We start from the raw sequence: 16,551 nt of genomic DNA on the forward strand, positions 1-16,551 counted from the left end.
TTAATTAACGGTGATGTAATGTATTTGTGTTGAATATGACTACAAAGTTACTGATAAACACATTTTAACAAAGGTATAAAAAGTGATTTCTGTGTTGATAAGTTAGAACATTTTTAAATCATTTGGACTGAATGTTGTCCTTAAAACTAATATTTGTCCCCTATTACCAACCCTATTCATTAAGCATCTGGTGTTCCTGCAATGTCTCCCCAGAACCCTCGGTGCCGCTGGACCCAATCTCCTCGTCCAACTCCTCCTCCCAGATCATCCTGAAGTGGAAACCGCCCAACGACCCCAACGGCAACATCACTCACTACCTGGTCTTCTGCCAGCGCCAGCCTGAAGCCAGCGAACTCTACAAGTTTGACTACTGTCAGAAGGGTGAGCCGCACTCTGTTTGTGTTTCCCCGTGTTCTTGTGTGTGTGTGTGTGTGTGTGTTTCTATGTGAGTGTGAGAGAGAGAAAGAGAACGAAAGAGAAAGAGACTTTCTGCTGCCAGGTTTCCATTAGTAGGAGAGCTCTTCTCGCTCACCGTCTATAGAGAAAGCTCTCGGCTGCTTCAAGTCGCCCCAGCGGCACTAATACGCAGCTGACTTTGTGATCCGACTTCCCTCGGTGGGTAATGCACATGTCTAAGGCACAGTGTGTCTCGGGGACATGGGGTGTTCAGACAGAAAAGATGATGTCAGACAGAAAAGTAGATAACAGAGTAACACATGCCATTTGCTGGACGCTTTTAACCAAAGTGTGTTACAGTGCATTTTAAAGTGATGTTGAACTTTGGTAGTACCTTGGGTTGTGTAGCTTCCTGGACATGATATAACCCCAAAATCGGAGATTCTCTATTATCTCTTGCTCCAGTAGAGATGATTGAATAATTGTGTTTTTTTTCTCTCTCCATTCACTACCATTATATGGCGAAACAGGTCTCAAAATCACACTTTTAGCACATAAGCGAACAAAGTAGATTTTGACAATATATAAAAAAAACAGTGAATAGCTTTCATTATGTTTATTAAACCTTTCAGTTTGAACAAACACCGAAATCCGGTCAGAGGAAACTTATGCTGATGGAACAAAGAAAATAGTATGTTTAGCAATAATTGTAAATAGGCAAAAAACAGTGGGAGACAGGACTTCAACAAAGCAGATTGTGCCATTATATAAAAAACGAGTCTCTCCCTTTTTTTCGCTTTGGGTTTTTCACTTTTGGGTTATTCGTTTATGTGCTAGAAGTGTGATTTTGAGACCTGTTTCGCCATACAATGGCAGTGAATGGAGAGAGAAAAAAACGCAATTGTCCAATCGTCTCTACCGGAACAACAGCTAACAGAAAATCCTCGATTTTGGGGTTATATCACGGCCAGGAAGCTACACAACCCAAGGTGCTAACAAAGTTCAACATCACTTTAAGCATGGGTGATCACAATGGGAATCGAACCCTTATCCCTACCAGTGTTAGTGTCTTGCTTCGCCCATTGAGCAACAGAAGCAAGTGAAATACAGGTGCAGGAATTTGTCTGGGTGGCATTAGTGCAAATCGACTACATTCAAGTCTACAGTGGGACAAAAAGGATCTTCCTCTAACTCTGGGTTCAGACAAAGTTCAGGCGTATATCTTGGTTGAATTGTTCCTGTCACAGCCTGACCTTCGCCAGCGCACCGCCACCGGTGCCCGTCCATTTTAGAGCGCACAAGCAAAGCCCAAACTTTCCTCTCTAAAGTCCCTTAACTCCCACACATCCAAGAAGTGGGAGTCTGTGGGGAGGTTGTGTCACTGGTAATTTATCTCCACTAGAAAGGGTGAGGACCTGGGGAGTGACGATGACTGACATGGCCCTCTGGCTATGTGTGTGTGTGTGTCTGTGTCTGTGTGTGTGTGTGTGTGCGTGTACATTCGTGCATATGACTGTTTAACTGTGTTTGTGCGCGTCTGTGTTTGCGTGTTGCATGTGTGATCCTATTCTCTCTGTTTTTTGTGTGTGTGGTTGTCCGTGTGTGACTCGTTTCTCGTTTCTGACATGTTTCTCCAGGGATGAAGTTGCCGTCGCGGGTGCCCACTCAGGTGGACAGCGACGAGGAGCAGAAGTGGAACCAGACGGAGGAGCAGGGCCAGGGGACTCGCTGCTGCGCCTGCCCCAAAACCGACAAGGAGCTCAAGAAGGAGAAAGAGGACTCCGAGTACCGCAAAACCTTCGAGAATTACCTCCACAACGAGGTCTTTGAGATCAAGTAAGACAGCTGACAACATAATGGCCTTTGAAGACTTTTAGCTAAGAGGACTGTAAGAAAAATTTGCCTTTTGTACTTTCATGGTGCATCAAGGTTTCCCCTCAAGAGAATTTTCTGTGGTTTAACAGCAGAGACGTCTCTCCAAGTTGGACTACATCAGAAAGGCTTTTTTGTTCTCCTGTTGTCAAACTCAATCCAATTCAACCTCGCTCTCGGTGCATCTTCCCACAAAGCAAATGAAGGCTCTCATGCACCATCTTGTGTTCAGTATTCAAATTCTCATATGAACTACCATTCAAGAGCAACTGTGACTTCAGTTTCAGAACTAGATCAAATACTGTTAACAAATTATCCTTTGTTTGTTTAAAACAACTTGAAGTACCAGATTGGTGGGTTTTACCATATCAAGACAATTCAGATAGTGTCTGACAAATTCAAATGTCACAAATAAGTATGCTAAATGGAAATTTTCTGACACTCATTATATTGTCCCTTGTGGCAAGCCCAATCTATCTGTCACCTAAATGGACTAAAACGGACCATAAACGGACATGAACCATAAAAAGCATTTGTAAATACAATACAAACACAACTGTATAGCAGTAAACAAAAGTCTTGAAGGGATCCTGTTCTTTTCACTTTTCCTACCTTCGTTCATAGAGTGGAATAGAAAAATGTAGGTTTTGCAGCGTTAACACCGTATCACATCATGGCTCCACCCTCTGCTCCCTTAGGCCCTCTAGACAGCGGCGCTCTGCTATGGGCATCGCCAACCAAACGCACCCCTTCCTCACCACCGCCCCCAGCCCGGCGGGGGGCACCCGCAGCCCCGGGGACGAGGAGGAGAGCTTCGAGAGCTCCAAGACCGTGGTCACCGTCCTCCACGCCAAGGAGTCCACCGTCATCTCCAACCTGCGCCACTTCACCAGCTACCAGATCGAGGTCCACGCCTGCAACCACCCGACCGACCCGAGCCGCTGCAGCATGGCGGCCTACGTCAGCGCCCGCACAATGCCTGAGGGTAAGCAGCCACTGATTACGCTCCATTTGTTGGCTAACATGGATCTATATAATAAAAGCACATCATTAGGTGGGTCCTAGCTGCCTCAGCAGGCGAAGGTGCATGTCATCAGGTTGAATGTGGCTCACAACCTTTGTTGAATCTCATGTCATTTCCCCTCCCTTGGATACTACCTTATTCAAAATTTTAAATTTCATAAACCGACTGTATCTTAAAGTAGTAATCTTTGCACTGCACTTCCCAGAGATCACCTGTCAATCAAACAGTGTTTCCAGTACTGTGACGTCTTTTTCCTTGGATTCTCTGTTGATGCAGTTTGACTTTCTCTTTTCTTTGTCTGTCCAGCCATGGTGGCTATCACTGCTCATGCCAACTACCCAGTTCTTCTTCTGTTTATTCCAAACAAACCGCTGTTGCCGGAATTGTAAAAAAAAAAAAAAAAAAACTCCCAGGAAAGATCTGCCTGACACTGGGCAAATGTGAAAGCTTTCATGAACTGGGTATAGGTTATAGGTGTTATATAAATTGGCAATAGAGAGTAGCAAAATAAACATGTATTTATATGAAAATGTCTCAGATTACAATTCTACAGAAGTAGATTTACGCATAGTTGGAGGTCACTTCTTCCTGGATTCTATTTATAAAGAAAATTTGTTTTGAATCCAGTTGTTATTAGTGAATGCAGTTTGAACTCAAGCCATGCGACTTGTTTTCCCCAGACAAAGCTGATGACATCGTGGGTCCCATCAGTTACGAAGTGTCAGAGTACACAGTGCACATCAGATGGCAGGAACCCAAAGCCCCGAACGGCATGATCATCTTGTACGAGGTCAACTACAAGAGACTGGGAGACACTGAGGTGAGGAAACACACTGCACATACGTAGACACATTTGTAACGTCTTTTTCTTACTGTGTAGTTGCCTCACTCAGAGATGAATCCCTCACTTGGGAAGCAATAAGTTAACATTAACACACACACAAGCGCACACATTCATTCTCACACAGAAAACACAAAACACTTTTTCTTTACGTTCCCCTCTCCAATAAAGACAATACATAGGCCCGGTGATGAAAGACAATTTAAAAATCAAATTGAGTTTATACGTCTTAAAACTCCCCTCGCAGGCACACATAAATCAGAGATGCAATAGTTATTACTTGGCCAAATCCTTTTGGCCAGAAACTAGACGTCTGCATTTTGAAATTGGGCCTTGTGGTTTCAGTAATGTCATTCGGTTGATAACCTTAATGGAAAGATAATTTTAGCATCGCACCATGTTTTAGTTACCATGGGGACGGCCGCACAAAACATCTGGCTTAATGCTGCCGACTATTATTTGCTGTGGAAAAAACAAAAACCTCAGATGTTCCCCACAGTCAAAAAGCAAAAACATGGAAACTGTTTTAACATGGGGGATGATACAGTATCTTTTAAATGAGTCAGCACGTTATTTTAAACATGATATTTTAAGCTTGTGTAGCACTAGGGAACTATGAATCAGCTGTTTTTAGTAAATTGTTGTTTCTTTTTTTGTGTTTACTCCACTAACCCTGGTGTCGTTCTTCTCCAGGAGCTGCACCACTGTGTGTCCAGGAACATGTACAAAATGTCCAACGGTTGCAGGCTGAGAGTGGTGCACCCTGGGAACTACACGGTGCGGGTCCGGGCCACCTCTCTGGCAGGGAACGGCTCCTGGACCGAGCCCAGCCACTTCTATGTCCAGGACCTGAGTAAGTCATTTTACTAAGAATTTTGATCATTTTCAGCTCTTGAAAAGTTTGGGAATATTAACAAATTTCTTGAAAAATGGATGAAGAGGGGAAAAATGTTGGTTTGCAGTTCTAATGGATATATGGCTACACATTTTATACAGTTGTAGACCCACTGTCATTTCACATATTGTGATAATTGTTATTTTTGTGAAGAATAATCTATTATCTTTAGGGTGATATGGAACAGATGAGTCACATTACCCAGCTGCTGTAAAAAAATATTTTCAAATCCAGTCAAGAAATGAATGTCTGGTAAAAAATTGGAAAACATATAGGAAACTGTGTGATTCATTACTACATCTGCCCTCTGAGCAATGATCAACAAAGTTAAAAGATGCCACTTATTGCACTTGAAGCAGATTTTGTTCACAGAGCGGCACATGATCCTAGCTGCTGCATGTGTGGGATTCATGAGAGCTTTGTTTGTGCTTCAGCTGAAACGTGACTCACTGTCTGGGCGGATCTTTTTCAACAGGGGATCCTATTAATGTGGTGAAGATCGTGATTGGACCAGTCATCTGCTTCATCCTCCTGCTATTTGTGGCGGCGGCGGGATTTGTCATGTTCAAGAAGAAGTACGCGTTTTCCGCACTTTGTTCATTACCGTCATTCATTTTGCACTGTTTTGAAAATTTCTCAGTGTTTTTTCTCTCTTTTCCTCTTCAGGCAAACCCAAGGGCCTAGCGGTCCCATTTATGCCTCTTCAAACCCAGAGTATCTGAGTGCTAATGACGGTAAGCAGTGACATTGAACCATTTTATCCAGAATTTGGATGCTGGGTTTTTTCACCTCAGTTAAAATTTAGTTCCTCTATATGGATAAAGATAATGCCAAGTCACACAAGAAAAACAGGTAGGGTAGTGAGTAGGATACAATAAAGGATAGGATAGGATACAGTAAAATGAGTATCCAACGGATTAACAAGTTCAAAGGTGAAAACTTATCCAGAACAAAAGCTGCTATGAGTTTAGTATAGTCTTCAGTGTAAGAATTAAATAGGAAATGAAACATCCTACATTTAATTAAGTTTGCTTTACACTGCAAATCATTCAAAGTGATTTTGTTATGTTTTAGCCCTAAAAGCATTTTGCAGCTAATTATGATAAATGCTACGATAACACTCTTATCACTAATACTTCTGGCCAAGATAATTGCACCATGACAATTTGATAACAGCCCATGCCTTCCAGTGGCAACTGTGTAAATGAACCTTGTCAAATGGCCGGCCATTGACAAGCTATGCTCCCGACCCTCGCACCCATACCTATTCGCTGCCTTTAATGTTGTTGATCTAGGAAGTTAAGCTTCTTCTGCTTTTACACTCATTGTATGTTGCCATGGATAAGACGGTCAGCAGAATGTCTAAATTGAATGAAATGTCCCTGCAGTGTATGAGCAGGACGAGTGGGAGGTGGGCAGGGAGAAGATCAGCATCCTGAGGGAGCTGGGGCAGGGATCCTTCGGCATGGTGTACGAGGGCATCGCCAAGGACATCGTCAAGGGCGAGCCGGACTCACGTGTGGCGGTGAAGACGGTCAACGAGTCGGCCAGCCTGCGGGAGAGAATCGAGTTCCTGAACGAGGCGTCCGTCATGAAGGCCTTCAGCTGTCACCATGTGGTGAGGAGAGACGCGCCCTCTAGATTAGAGCAATCGACATCATGACACACAAATGAAAATACAGAATCGATCTTTGGAATTGGTTCGTTGATGATCTTTGGATGGGAATCAAGGAGCAAGAAGCTTCACTGTGCCATTACCAATCCAATTCAAACTGTACCATAATGTGATCAGTCCACTAACCAGACCCCTTCCTTGTCCCGCCCTGTCCCCGCCTCCCAGGTGCGTCTGCTGGGTGTGGTGTCTAAGGGCCAGCCCACGCTGGTGGTGATGGAGCTGATGACCCACGGAGACCTGAAGAGCTTCCTGCGCTGTCTGCGGCCCGACTCCGAGGTAACAGATCACCATAGCAACCCCCCAAACACACCAGAGTCTTAAGAGCTTGAATTATGCTCATATGTTTTAGATTAGATGGAACTTTTTTTGAATCCCTGAGCCTGATAATACTGATTTTTTTTTTTGCATCAGTTGCTTGCTTATTATCCCTGAGTGACAAATTATTGTTACAACCAAGTGCATAAAAACACCAGGACTACAAAACGCAAACCAGTACATGTACAGGTAACATACAAGTATCAGTAGCTTGCACACATAGCATCTTATTGTAAGTATTTCTCTGTTACTTAAGTTCCTCTGCTGCTGATATTGACAAAGTTGTGATAGCACAGTTGTTCCCAAAGTGTGATCCGGGGTGAAGGCTCAGGGTTAACAAGGTTCCAGGGGATCCCCAGCCGAATGCAGAATAATTTAATTCCACTGTTTTTCTATTAACTGGGAGTTATCAACAGTGAGAGAATGTACAGAATGACTATTCTTTTCTAATCAGAGGTTTTCACTCTGTCCGCTGTTATCTCCCCACCCAGATGGTTATGGAGCTATGGACTAAATCATATCTACAAATTATAACCTCATCCAATGGGGGTCTGTGGACCAACATGGATCTATTTGTGGTGTTATCCAGATAACCCAAATTACAATACCACTGCAATACCATTGCAAAAGATTGAATTCAGTATTGAATTTTATAACAATCAACACATAAACCAAATGTGTTCTGCAAGCTGAAATTCCATTTAATATCACCTCCAGAGGGCGTGTATGTGCGGATGGCACGTAGGTTGGGATAGTTAGACGAAGACGAAGAAGAAATAGAAGGATTGGAATAGACAGAGCCTCAGTCTGGCAGTTGACAGCTATGTAATACTTCCATGATTGCAGTCAGCACAAAATTCAATGGCGTCAAACAGCTGAAAACATGGAAATAGCATTAAACAGTCCACCACAGTTTTAATTGAATCCCAGTTCAGCTAAACTGGTTGACAAAACTGGTGCCAGGTGCAAAATATGGAACTATTTACAAAAAAGATAAACAAATATGGACACAACCAACATGTCAAAACCTCCTGTGCAAAAGTTGCTACTAAGCTGTCCAAGTTAAGTGCGGTAACACATTTCTTGATGGTTTTTCTTGATGCTGTGGTAGTAAATATTAAATTGATATCAAGGTCAAAATTCTCGTACCGTGACAACAATAATTCCTGGGTCCTTGACATGAAAAAATGTGGGTGCCGCTGTGACAGCAGAGTGACACGCCTTGCCCTCTGTCTCGTGTGCCTCAGAACAACCCGGGCCGCCCGCCGCCCACGCTGAAGGAGATGATCCAGATGGCTGCGGAGATCGCTGACGGCATGGCTTACCTCAACGCCAAGAAGTTTGTCCACAGAGACCTGGCAGCCAGGAACTGCATGGTAGCTCACGATCTTACCGTCAAAATAGGAGGTAAGGTCCGACAGAACTTAAAGCCTTGCCAAAGAATCACAAGGTGGGGGTTATTAACGGTTATCAGAATCAGAAGGATTTTTATTTGCAAAGTACAACTGGCACAAAAGAAATTTGACTTATGTTGCTGAAACATTTCAGGAGAGTTACACAACACAGGATTGACACACTAGGTGCAGGACAAATGTAATTCATATCGTGCTGACAAGATGTGATGTGACAGTAGACTGAACATGTGAGCATTTACCCATATATTCAATCTTGATTTAAATTATGCAATACATTCAGGTTTATCTTAACAAAGAAAATGCTCATTCACTGTGCTTTCAAATCAAATCTGAAAGTGAAAGCGCATTTGAAGTCTCACAGCACACTTTACCCAGAAACTGAGATCAATATAAAGAGCAAGCAAAGAGGATGAAGTAATGGCAAACATAAAACCATAATCGAACACACAAAACTATCTTATACAAGCACTATACGGAACAAACAAGAGACTGGCAACAGCCACAACAGTATTCAAGTCAAGTCAACTTTATTTATTTAGCACCTTAAACACAAAACATTTTGTTACAAAGCGCTTCACGAGGTCAAAAGAAAAAGATAATACAAGAGAATACAATCTAACCAAACAAAAAATAATCAGTCTAACCAAACACATTTCAAAAAAGAAGATAAAACACACCAGTCACACAGAAAGGCCATAGAGAAAAAGTGGGGTGTTTAAACAAGGCACAATCAGACAGAACAAATCACAACAGTGCAGGTTATAAAATTATAATGTAATCTTTAAATCTGAAAACAACCTGTTCTTCCCAGACTTTGGCATGACCAGAGACATCTATGAGACCGACTACTACAGGAAGGGAGGAAAGGGCCTGCTGCCCGTCAGGTGGATGGCTCCCGAGTCTCTGAAGGACGGGGTCTTCACTGCTCACTCAGACTGCTGGTCAGTGCTGCTTTCACCTTGTGTGTGTGTGTGTGTGTGTGTGTGTGTGGACACCTGTGTGTTGGGGAACTATGTAGGTGTGACAGAGATGAAGATGGTGTTGCAACACTAGGCAGAAACAGACACCACACAGTGACTCATGATGATCCATGCAACGTTACAGGAATACACCTAGTTTTGTGAGATTGGCCTATTAGTCAACTTACCTGTTAGACAAGGAGAACATAAACACCAAAATCATCCACGTGTCATTCAGATTACATGAGTCCAAGTCTGGCAGTTTTGTGTGGCATACTGTTTCGAACTATCAGGGGCTACTTTCCCTGTTTCCATAGGAAGTGAATGTAGTGGGCAAAGACTGTGTACAGCTAAAAATCACTGCATAGCGTAGGGGATTACATGGTTGCTCACCTGAAATAGTTCCAAAAATAAACCTACATCAACTATATTGAGTTAATGATAATTAATTTTTTAAATTCAGAATCTACAGATCATATAATAAAAATCAGTAGCAATTTTCTGTTACTAAAATGTCACCTTCTTACTTTGGATAATGCTAGTCGCCTACTATCAGTCAACATAGTGTATGCTATAAGATTATTTTTGGGGGGCTTTTTGCCTTTATTGTGATAGTTTACGGTAGACCTAAACAGGAAAGATTAGAAGAAAGAGGGGGTGATATGCGACAAAGGTCCTGGGCCAGATTCAAACGTAGGACGTCGCGGTTACATGGTACGTTCCTTAGACCACTGATCCACCAGGACACCCAACATGGATGATTTTGGTGTCTGTGTTCCCATCACTTTGTGGCAAGTTGACCAACTAGCCAATCTCCCAAAACTCAGTGGCATTTGTTAAACTTTTCTAGAATTTGCATAAGTCAAGTCAATTTTATATAGAGCATTTTTACAGGGCAGCGAAGGCCATAAAACCAGATCAGAATAACAAACACATCATTAATTTTAAGATATGAGGCCATAGTGTGTGTGTGTGTGTAACTAAGCCGCTCCCAACGCACAGTTTTGTCACTGATCTGAGCCTCCAGCGATGTTTACAGCCGCCTCGGCCCTCGGTGCACTCATGCGCTGCCTCAAGTGTTTACAGAGAGGCTTACTCTGTCAGCAGTCTAATTGGCCTGTCCTCATTCTCCCTGCGTTGTTGTTGTTGTGGTCGTTTGTCTGTCTGCCCGCAGGTCGTTCGGGGTGGTGCTGTGGGAGATCAGCACGCTGGCCGAGCAGCCGTACCAGGGCCTGTCCAACGAGCAGGTCCTCAAGTTCGTCATGGACGGAGGATATCTGGACCGGCCCGACAACTGCGCCGACAGGCTGTGAGTACCTGAGCCGGGCCGCGCTAGTCTAGATACAGACTGTAGACTGTTAGGGACGGGATTGGACTTTGGATTGGAGCATCTAAATTATTTCTCAGCACCTGAATTATTTCATCTGGATGGAGGTTTCCTGGAACAGACAGTTGTGCTGACATGAAGTGAGGGCAGGAACTTGTCCGTCATTCTGCATGGATAAAGGCTGTTAGTGGCAGAACATTTAGTGGAATATACTGTATAACAGGCATGTTAGCGATAGTACATCAGACCTGTGCTTTTCCCCATCTTGACTGTAACTATTTTTACATCATTATTATACCAATATACTATATATTTTACTAGTAAAACTATATGTATGACCCCTTTGATGCCCTAAGTACAGAATGCTTATTTACATCCAAACAACACAACAATTCATAATGTTCGGCAGTGGCATCACCGAAGGACATATTCAAACTTATTGACTCTCAAGCTCTAAAATGATGCAGCAATTATTATTTTATTTGCAATGTTTTATGTTGTACACACCTATGACATAATATATGGGTGTGTCTTGAGAAGGGTTAGACCAATACATGTCGGCCTTTTAATAAAAATTGGATAACGGCCAGTCAGTGTTGTACCCTGCTGATATGATACGACGATGTGATTTTACTCAGATGTTTCAGGGGTGTCAATGAAACATGTCTCACCCTGCCACAAGGAGCTAAGGAGCCAGCCTAAAAGAATTTCATTAGTATGGCTTTCAATGGAGTGTTTTGGTGTCTCATTATGGTCTTTTTTGGCAGAAAATGGTCGGATTTAAAGCTACTGAATATTGGCACTAAATACCGCTTATCTGCAGCTTTAGTTGAAAATGATCTGTATTGGTACGGCCTTCAAATATCCATACCAGTTGAACCCTAGTCTGGATTGCATGACATTTGAACAAACTAAAAATCAAATATCCACATCATTTTGCTGTGCAGTAACCGTGACCCCCCCCCCCTCCCTTTGCCCCACCCAGACACAGCCTGATGCAGATGTGCTGGCAGTACAACCCCAAGATGCGTCCCACCTTCCAGGAGATCATCGAGATGCTGCGCGAGGACCTGCACCCGACCTTCCAGGAGGTCTCCTTCTTCTACAGCGAGGAGAACAAGCCGCCCGAGAGCGAGGACTTCGACCTGGACATGGAGAACATGGAGAGCATCCCGCTGGACCCGTCGTCCTACTCCCAGAGGGAGCAGTGCTCGGACAGGGACGAGGCGTCCTCCGTGGGCCTGCGGGGCAGCTACGAGGAGCACCACATCCCCTACACGCACATGAACGGGGGCAAGACCAACGGACGAATACTGGCCCTGCCGCGGTCCAGCCCCTCGTAACAGACTGTACACCCCCCCCCCCCTCCTCACACACACATTGATGCTATAGATATGAATATATTTTTGTTTTTTGTTGTCATTTTATATAGATCACACTTTTATCACTCTCTCCTCAGAGGCCCCTCAAAGCATATCTCAGGACCTTATTTTTCTCCTCAGATGCCACACACACACACACACTACAGTATGTCCCACACACGGACGCCAGAAGACACTTTTTTGTATTTAAGGACGAACCTCCTGCTTCTCTCTTGTCCATGATTGTAGTTTTTATTGCCAAGTTTGAGCTAGACTGGGCGGATAATGGAATCAACTGTGAAACAAACTCTTGACAAACAAGAAGGCTGCTAAACCCACAGTCCCCTTTCTGACTCCCAGACTGTCTCCCCCCCGCCCCTCCCCCCTCTCCCCTCCACTTCATCAAAAAGGGTTCATCCCTGGGTTGCTAAGTTTTGAGAAAAAAAAAAAAGAAAAAGTGCCCTTCTATTTTGTCTGTGGCCTACATCAGTTGTCATGGATTTGTGTCTGAATCTTTGTACTCACGTGGTAAATGAACGACAGACTGTACTGAAAGACTTTGCGAACTCAGTCGGACGGTCGGAGACGGCCCGTCACCGAACAAACTCTGATCCACTGGAGAAGCCGGATGAAATGGCTCACCTCCTCACACTCTGCAGTATTCCAAAACGGCACACAGGAAAAAAAAACACACAGGATTTTTGTCGGGTTATATTTTTTAATTTATTTACTTTTCTTTTTTCTTTCTCTTTTGTTTCTTTTTTTTTTTTTTTGAGTTTTCACATTTACAGCTGAAGGATATTTAAGCTGTTTTCAAAAACATGTTGGCAAACGAGTTCCTCAGATTGACCAATAGCTGCTTCTTTGGTATATTTTAGTGGGTATAGAAGATACAAAATATATATAAATATATTATTGATGTTTTTTGTACATAGTTGATATGTTGTCATTCTTGAGGTATTTCCGGTCGTAGAAATTGTTTTTACATGTTAGTCTCTTTATGTTTATTTTTTCTAATCCAGAAAATCATACTAATTAGCATTTTTGGACTCTTGATCAACCAACAGCACTTGGTCTTTTTTTTTGCTACGCGATGCACAGGAGAAAGGAGTGTTTGGCGTCTTTGGCTTCAGATGTCTGCCCCTTCATATCAAGATCAAATAAAATAGTGCTGTAAATAATGCAGCAAGGTGCATTCATGAAGAGGCTGTGGAAATGCTTCCGTTATTTCGCACCACATCACGTCTCATATTTGTTTCCAGACACTTGTGTATTCCTCCAGTGAGTATTGAGATTGCTACGCATATAAGAGGGAAAATGGTGGTTTTGTGTCAATGAGTAGAGCAAAATATATGCTAAAAATATATAAGTTTACGCTCAAGGCAATTTGGATAAAAATGATAAATATTTTTGTATGTTATTTGTTCTCATTAGGGCATCATATATAACTGGTTATGATGTTGGAAGGCCATCTATAGTTAAAGCCCCACTGTGTTCTCCTCAGGTTTGACCAGTGGTTTTCAGTGTGAGGCCCGGGGACCACCAGGGGTCCTCGAGGGGGTTCCAGGGGGTCCCCAGCAACTTGATGAAGTGTTAAACTTCACCATTATTTAATTTACAATAAGTTAACACAATTAGAGAATGTAGAATAATTACTTCTTTTTTTTTTTATCATAGTTTCACTGTTATCTTTCTACCTACAACACAGATAGTCATGGAATTCTGGACAAAATCATATCTAAGATTAAAAGTGTTATCAGATTTGGGTCCGAGAGACAAAATGTCACCAAATAGGGGTCCGTGGCTCTAAGGTGGACTAAATTAGGGCTCCTTGCCTCAATAGTGCTGTTGTGGCACAATGACGCCACCTGCTGGGAGACATGGAGGCACTCGGTGAGTTTTGGTAATGGAGTCTGTCCTGCACTTAATGACATCAGACAAAGAAAAGTCTTAAGATTAGCTGCTTTGACAAAACCCTGTCATTTCTAGAAACAGGTTTACCGACAAATCCTAAAAGGAAAAACAAACCAACTTTCAAGGTGTTTTGTTTAAATGCCATCACTTGAGGGCAGTGCAGTCAAGGTAATATTGGTGTGATCATCACTAAAACCACTCATCTCTGCTATACACCTGCCTACCTACTTAACCTACATACCTAGGAGCTAAGACCCGCTTAGCTGTGACGCTCTTAGTACCTCTCATATAGAAAAATATGGTTATTTTGTATCTACAAAACCCTACGAGAGCTTGTAAATAAGATTAAGATGCTACGTCCCAAGCTCTGTGTTGATGACCTTTTATCACATGAGGAAAGACAAAAAGGCGGTGGCTATTGTGTGTGTGTGTGTGTGTGTGTTTGAGCAGCAGATAAACTTGTCATCGAGGTCAGTCAGCACAAAAATAAATATAATCTGCACCATACATATCATGAGTAAATACCAAATGAGGAGTCGATTTCCGTGCGCTGCATGCAGTCTAGCTTTCATTCCCCTTCATACCTAGAGCTGAAAATATAGAGGAAACTCCAACTATAACAACATTAAACATTAAAAAATACAATAACCATATCCCTCCCACAACAATAAATACCTATATTTGCAATAACAACAATCAAGCATTTGCAGCCAAACAAAACTGAGCTCCAATCTTTGTAATAAACTGGTAATGTAGAATTATATTGTTAGTGTCTATGCAATTATCTTCATAATTATACAATTTATAGTTATAGTGCTAGGGGCAATGGTAGCCTACAAAACAGTAAAATCCTCCCTGACAAAACTGAACATCACAACTGTGCTTTTTATTAGTATCTTCTTCCATGGAGCAGACCGAACTGCACAAAAGTGTTTTAAAAAGAGATCTATTTAGTTAAACATGAATATAGATACTCTGATATTCTCTATAAAAAATGTAGTATATTAGGTACAAGTTCACTCCATCACGGCTCCTCATGGCTTCATTATTTTCTTCTTCTGCTTTTTGCCTTCTGTTGCTTCTTCTGCTTCCCTTTCTGCTTGGGCTCCACCTCGTCGCCCCACTGGATGATCTCTCTCCAGCCGTCCCAGCGAGCCCAGTACTCATCGTCCGCCCAGGACACACTGGGGGACGCGTGCGCACTCTTCCTCCTGCGGAAGGGCACGGCGCCCCCGTCGGGCCGGGGGGAGCTGCTGCACCAGCGGGTCCTCTCCGCTCTCTGTCTCCTGGGCTGCAGTGGACGCCGGCCTCCTGGCTCGCTGCTCTGCTTCTTGTCTTTCCCTCTGGTGGCGTTCGGCGGTGCGCTGTCAGGAGAGGAGCTGGTGTACGGGATCCACCCCTCCCTCTTCCTGGGTGGAAGCCGGACAGGAGGCCTCCTGCCTGGGGCGTTGGCTGTGGCCCGGATCTCAGTTCGATCTCCTCCTGAGAGTCTGATGACAAGGATGACCTGGATGCTTGTGGAGTGCAGCCCGGCGCCTGCAGACTCGCTCACCTCCTCAGCCTTCCCATTTGGCTGGTCTTTCTTCGGGAAGAAGCTGATCCTGCCGGGCTCGGGGCTTTTGGAGATCTCCACTGCACCTGCTTTTCCAGAGCGGCCCAAGCCTCTATCTCCACATCCTTGCTCAGCTGGGTGCAGGTCTGCTGTGGTACCAGTCTTGGTCTCAGGTTCCTGCTTGTCTCCCTCTGCAGAGTGCTGTTTGACTTCACCCTCCTTCAACATCCCTGACTCTGTCTCTTCTTGATGATGAAGCGTCTCTGATGTGGATGTTTGTCTCGGTACAAGTTGCTTCACATCAGGCGTTGCTCTCTTGATATTCCACCTCAGTTTGTCTGGATCGCTGAATACTCCCTGAATCAAAGTACAGTCCAATCAAAACATTACAGTCATTTATAGGGATCACGATACGATTCGATGTGCGATATGGGTTTCACGATTCGATAAGATCATACTGCGAAGTAATAAATAAAAGTTCAGTGACAACAAAGTCTGACTGTGCAGAATTATGTATTTTTCTGAGCCACAAATCTTTCTAGCAACGGCATTGGCTTGCTAGAATGTAAACAACAATTTAAAAACATCATTACAAAGTGCAAATAATACAATTTTGATGGAGAGGTTGTGAAATTGTGATGGGCGAGCAGTCTCATTTGTTATAACTACAGCAGAATAAAATGGAGCTAATATCGCCAGTCATTTTTCTACCGCACAATACGTGTTATCACATTTTTGCATTGATTTCGATATATCATCTCATCCCTACTTATTTACTTGCTGAATTAACTTACACATTGTCACATTTTCAACTCAAATCTACTGCTGCATTATGCCGGATGATAATGAAATTATATTAAAAAAAAATGTTTTACAATATACCTGTGCATGTTTTCCCTGTATAGCTGAAAGCAAGTTGTTTATTTTGGCCCAAAAAAAAAGGAAAGCATCTTAATTTGTATACCAGCTGGTTTCCATGGGTACCGCTTCTAACCATGATGTCAG

The 16,551-nt window shown here is 43.1% G+C and overlaps 1 protein-coding gene across 2 annotated transcripts in view; it reads left to right on the plus strand.

Moving 5' to 3' along the window:
• Nucleotides 1-13,269, plus strand: part of insra (insulin receptor a) — a 51,509-nt gene extending 38,240 nt beyond the window's left edge. Inside the window, exons 9-21 of one of the 2 annotated variants that reach the window (XM_071526943.1) lie at nt 214-381; nt 2,034-2,232; nt 2,967-3,253; nt 3,973-4,112; nt 4,827-4,986; nt 5,504-5,603; nt 5,695-5,762; nt 6,417-6,646; nt 6,869-6,979; nt 8,266-8,425; nt 9,245-9,374; nt 10,567-10,701; nt 11,705-13,269. In XM_071526943.1, the coding sequence (XP_071383044.1) occupies nt 214-381; nt 2,034-2,232; nt 2,967-3,253; nt 3,973-4,112; nt 4,827-4,986; nt 5,504-5,603; nt 5,695-5,762; nt 6,417-6,646; nt 6,869-6,979; nt 8,266-8,425; nt 9,245-9,374; nt 10,567-10,701; nt 11,705-12,062 (2,246 nt within the window). In that variant the 3' untranslated portion in view covers nt 12,063-13,269. The remainder of the gene's footprint in view (nt 1-213; nt 382-2,033; nt 2,233-2,966; nt 3,254-3,972; nt 4,113-4,826; nt 4,987-5,503; nt 5,604-5,694; nt 5,763-6,416; nt 6,647-6,868; nt 6,980-8,265; nt 8,426-9,244; nt 9,375-10,566; nt 10,702-11,704) is intronic. The other variant, XM_071526944.1, reaches the window with a different exon arrangement.
• Nucleotides 13,270-16,551: the final 3,282 nt, after the last annotated feature.

Source organism: Centroberyx affinis, unplaced genomic scaffold (assembly GCF_046629955.1).
Source record: "Centroberyx affinis isolate AG114_WGS23_722 - 3 ecotype Tasmania unplaced genomic scaffold, CSIRO-AGI_Caff_v1 ptg001479l_1, whole genome shotgun sequence".
NCBI lineage: Eukaryota > Metazoa > Chordata > Actinopteri > Beryciformes > Berycidae > Centroberyx > Centroberyx affinis.